A 5,297-nucleotide genomic window follows, 5' to 3' on the forward strand; every position below is an offset into this window, starting at 1 on the left:
CAAAAAAAGTGCTTGAACAAAGCCACAAAGAAGTAGAAACACATGCTCATTTGGTAGGCCAACAACACATGCTAACAAGACAAGAGGAGGAGGGACCACCCCCTCCCATTTTGGGCCTCAAAAGTACCTTTCCACAACTAAAATTCCTCTAGAATTCAGTGGTTAAAGGGCCAAAAAGAGATGGTTGCAAAAGCTTGAAAGATAGCTTAAAAGGCCTTACAAGCCAGGGAGCAAAAGGGAGGAAACAGCCCCTAGCCAAACAAGGCTTAAACCACCATTTTAGGACCTCAAAATCAGAGTTTTTTATGGTTCAAAACCAGCCCCAAAATAGTACAAAACAATGGAAAGTGGGGGATAAAGCAAGTGTGCAAAAATAAGCTTGAAAAGATGAAGTGCTTACCCTTGAAGCACAGCAGCAAAATGGCCAAAATTCTGAGCTTAAACCGGCTTTGAGAGCTCAAAATAGGCTTCAAGGGATCTCAGCCCAATTGTGATCAAGTTTGATCAAGGATGCCTAGGCCAAGGAGAGGCGTATCTCCAAGTGTATCTCTTGTATGCACACAAGGGTAAGAGCGAGTGAACTCTAGAGAGAGACACAGAGATTTAGCTCTGAAAATTTTCTAGAGAGAGAGGATTTTTTAGAGAGAGAGGCTCCCACAATTGCTCTCTTGTTCTTTTTTCCCAAAATGAGTGATATGGCTCCATATATAGCAAAAATGGAGCTTTGGTCGAAATATCTGAGTTTGGAAATATCTGGAGCAGTGTATAACAGCTGGAGAAGAAAGATCTGCAAAAAAAATGAATTTTTAACAAAAGTGGCTAGTAAGCTACTTTAACTGGCTGCCCAGCCACCTTAACTGGCCGACCGGTTACTTTTCTGGCCGACAGCAAAAATTTGCTCTGCAAGTCAAACTTCAAATGGGCATATCTCTTTCATATGGACTCCTTTTAAGGTCATTATTGCGTCCAAATTGAATCCCCAGAAGTAAGCTTTCCAATGGTGACAGCCTCACATCAAAATTCCAGTTGTGCAAAAAGTTATGTCTGTTTTGGTGAAGCCACTCAGTTTCGATCCTTCCCGGATTCATGCCGAACTTCTCCCAAACCAGTTTTCTTCTCTCGTCTCCTCTTTTCTTCAACTCCAAACCCCTACACAAGGTGTTTTGAAAGATTTTTCAAAGATTTCATCTCTCTTTCATTCATTTCCACTTTGTCCTTACTAGGTTTACCGAAAAGCGCAACATTTAACAAAGTGTGAGCGTCGGAACATCGTAGGAACCTATTTTCAAAAATATTTTGAAAGAGAGGTTTTAAGGTCTAAAAACCATTCAAAATATCTTTGGTCCAAAATGGGGTGTGAGGTTAGGATTTGACTCTCCTCTTGCCGAAGAAATCGAACCTTTGCACTACACAACTTTCATCACCAAGTAAGCAATTAGTGACGCCCAAGTCTTAAGGACGGTCAAAAATGAGGTGTCTACAGTGTGTCCAACAAATGGTCTGATTTGTCTGCCAATTCAATCACTATGTTTTACCGATTGACGGGGTATAAGAATTGTCATTTAGATAACAATGAGGAAATTCAAAATATGTTATTGTTTGGTAAATCGATTGGAGTTGACCGAATTGATGTTGTTGTTGAGCAAACATCAGGCATTGATGGACATAGTAGTTTAGCAAATATACGCATTGAACATGGGGAAATTTGCTTCGTAGATATTGTGCACACAGTGAAAAGGTTTTGTTGTCTGCAGTTTGGGCAAATGGTATAACACATATTGATGGGTTTAAATTCAAATATTGAAGAATGATTTAAAACGAATTACTATTGTATGCTCACATAGAGATGATAGGGGATGTTTTGTGGTCTATGCACGGCAGAGCCCAAAGAGTAAACCAATTTTTCTGCCTCAAGAGATGGATTAAGACACATAGTTGTGGTGCTGATGTTCGTACTTCAAAAAATCCAAGCCTCAGCTCTGATTTAGTGTCAAATATTGTATCTGAACGTGTTAGGGACAGACCACCAACGTGCCCCACTGATGTGGCATATACTTTCAAGGCAGTCTATGGACTTGATATCAGCTACCATGTTGTATGGTTAGGTGTTGAGAAGGCGAGGAAGGCTATGCATGGTGATTACACAACATCATTTGACCAATTGAGATGGTACGGTGATGCTGTTAAGCGTTTATAATTTGGGAAGTCATATCAATATTGACTATGATTTGAAGACAAGCCAATTTAAAAGGTTTATTGTAGCATTCACTGCATGCATCATTGGCTTTAAATATTGTCTCCCTTTGTTTGTTTTTTTTTGATGGAACATTTCTAAATGGGAGATACAAAGGGTAATTGCTTGCAACAACAGCTAAAGACAATAATCAAGATTTGTTTAGCTTTTTGATGTGAAGTTTTACATTTGTTTTCTTTTTGTGTGTCAGATGTGACTATTAACAGTGGTTTTGTTTTTCGAATTGTTTCCAGGAGCCTTTGCAATTGTTGATTCGGAGAGTGAATCCAATTGGTCATGGTTTCTATATGAATTGTCAAAGGTAATTACTGATGATAGATGCTTGACGTTTGTATTTGATCATAACTTAGGCCTTTTGGAAGCAATGCCAAAGGCATTCCCATTAGCATATCGTGGATGGTGTTTACAACACCTAAAGAATAAGTTTAGTGACAAGTTAAAAGGTAAGGAGAATGGTTTCAAGGAACACCTAATAGGGAAGTTGAGTGATTGTGCATCTGAACCTACTGTGACGGGTTTTCATACATTACTAGAATAGTTAAAGAGTAGTGGTATAACGTTTCTGGTTTAGACACAACCCATTTTGTGTTCTGAACTCGGGTTTCATAGCCTCGTATGGTTAATCATGTCTGTTCCCTCTTATTCTTACTTAAGTTTGACTATTGAGTTGTATCGAGCATGTTTGGAATAAGTTAGTGCTTAGTTTTCAAACTTTTGTTGCCTAGGATTTTGGTCCTCGGCTTGAGCTCTCTCAGTACTTTTGCAGGTCTGCAAAACTACTGGGAGAGTGTATTCTATGCTCGAGCGGCGTTTCCTATGCTCGAGCGGGTGGGCGTTCGAGCAGTATTTTCTCATGCTCGAGCCTTGGTTTATTGTCTGCAAAACTACTAGATGCGTATATTTTGAGCTCTAGCGGAATAACTTATTGTGTCTAATGCTCGAGCGTCACTTCTTGCGCTCGAGCGGACTGTGCGTATATTAGATCACGAAAGTAACTTTTTACATCATTTTTCATACTCCTTTTTCCTAAAAACCCTAGATCAGGACCTTCTCTCTCTAAAACACTCTTTCTCTCTACATTTTCACCTAGTTCTAGTGATCTCTCTACCCACTTGCCTTTGTTAAAAAAAGTGAGCATCTCAAGATCTTCATTTTGATCCAAATAGAGTTGGGTTTGAGCATCTTTGAAGTTTCATTTTTTCCGTGCTCGTCTTCTCTCTTTGAGGTAGGGATTTTTCTACACTCTTATATGAAATTTAACTTAGTTATGGGTTGTTGTGTAAAAATGGTAGAATTTGGGTGTACTATTAACAAACCTAGGGTTTGGGTATTTAATCAAAAGAGGGGTTTCAAAGTGAATGGGTTATAAATGGTAATGGGGTTTAATATGAGGTTATATTATGAAAAAATAGTTGATTTTGGCATTTAGGTTGATATTTAAGAAAGAAGGAATTTGCCCTAAAATGCTTCAAATATTTATTTTGTATAAACAAATGGGATTGGGATTGGAAATATGAAATTGAATGGATATGAACATAAATGATGGAGAAGAATATGTATTATCACTCATTTACGAAAGTTTGAATAAATTATTTGTCTTGAGATTGAATATCTGTTTAGAAATATTAGTATTGGGCTATCGGTGGAAGATAGCTATGATTGTTGTAGAAACTACATGGGGATTAGGTGAATTGAAATTAATCTCTTGTTGGTTGTCATTGAATATGATTGTATTTTAAATACATTGTATATGTATGATGTTTGGGAGGAGAAAGTGGATGTACTCTACGTTGGGGAGGAGAAAGGGGATGGAATCCATTGAATTAAGTTAGCCTGTGTGTCCAGGGCAAAAGTCCCAAAATCACGCGTATACATGGGTGCCGAATCCTGGGGACAAAATTTCCGTAAAATGGCAAATTGAAGTGTTTGTGTGATTAAGGTATTGATTTTGAGCACCACTAGGTTGTAGTCTCAGTTGGGTTGTCTGGGAAATAATGAAATTGGCTCATGAGTTGCGATGAAATGAATTGACGTGAATGAAATTAAGATAACAAGAATAGGGATACAAAACTTGGCATATTGTGACTTTGTAAAAACTTGAATGATTTTACTGCGGACATTGTATATGCACACTCTACTTATATCTTCATTAAAACTCATATATTTTGTTAGATTGTTTCTACTGGGCTTTGGCTCACCCTATTTGGGAAAAACTGTTTTCAAGTGTTGGTGATATGCCTCCGCCAAGGCAGTAGCTTGGAGGGATTCATAGCAATAGCTTCTATTTTTGTCGTATCTATTTTGTATAGCCAAGGGCTTTAATTTGTGATTGAGTTAGGCTCATTTTTGTTATAAACAAGCAACGACTTGGGAAGATGTAAGCCATTAAGGCAAATGAATGTTTGTATAACTTTTATTCCTTCTCATACCAGTCTCTCATGTATATTAAACTCAGATGAATGAAAGTATATTGTTTCTATTATTCTTCTGCTCATGAGTTGGGATTTATTGTATTTATCTGGGCGTTACAGAGGGGAAGCAACGAGCATATAACTTCTTGTCAATGTTGGAACCTGAACATTGGGCAAATGCTTACTTTAGGTATAGTGTGTACAATTGTGTATTTCATGGAATATAATGATGGTTATCTGTACATTGTTTATATTTTTGTGGTGTTCTAGCAGTGTGAAATGTCACATATGTTATTAACATGTGACAATTTTTGTTGTTATATGTCAGACGACAACGATATGGAAAGATAACATCCAATGCTATTGAATCATTCAACAATTGGATCAAAGAAGCATGAAATCTTTCAATAACAAAATTGGTTGATATTGTTCGGAATCAAATAATGTGTCAAATGCTAGAGCAGAGGGAACTTGAAAACAAGTGAAATGGACTTGTTTTCCCTACCTTTAAGACTACGCTCTAGGATTCATTCAATACTAGTAGGTCATGGAATGTGAGTAAAGCTAATGATGATGTGTTCAAGTTGCATTCATTTCCATCAGTTACAGTTGATATTGGACGCCGTGTTTGT

General features: G+C 37.5%; 1 protein-coding gene across 1 annotated transcript; it reads left to right on the forward strand.

Moving 5' to 3' along the window:
* Positions 1-1,846: 1,846 nt before the first annotated feature.
* On the forward strand, positions 1,847-5,063 carry LOC114293056 (uncharacterized). Its single transcript, XM_082905183.1, has 4 exons — positions 1,847-2,189; positions 2,488-2,697; positions 4,786-4,855; positions 4,994-5,063. Exons 1-4 carry the CDS (start codon positions 1,847-1,849, stop codon positions 5,061-5,063), a joined length of 693 nt encoding a protein of 230 aa, XP_082761309.1.
* Positions 5,064-5,297: the final 234 nt, after the last annotated feature.

Source organism: Camellia sinensis, chromosome 14, assembly GCF_055761805.1.
Source record: "Camellia sinensis isolate YWXY chromosome 14, ASM5576180v1, whole genome shotgun sequence".
NCBI lineage: Eukaryota > Viridiplantae > Streptophyta > Magnoliopsida > Ericales > Theaceae > Camellia > Camellia sinensis.

Coding starts and splice junctions, on each gene's coding strand:
- LOC114293056 (XM_082905183.1), top strand. CDS start 1,847: ATGATAGGGGATGTTTTGTGGTCTATGCACGGCAGAGCCCAAAGAGTA. Junction 2,698..4,785: donor GTTTAGTGACAAGTTAAAAG/GTAAGGAGAATG, acceptor TGGGCGTTACAG/AGGGGAAGCAACGAGCATAT. Junction 4,856..4,993: donor TGGGCAAATGCTTACTTTAG/GTATAGTGTGTA, acceptor GTTATATGTCAG/ACGACAACGATATGGAAAGA.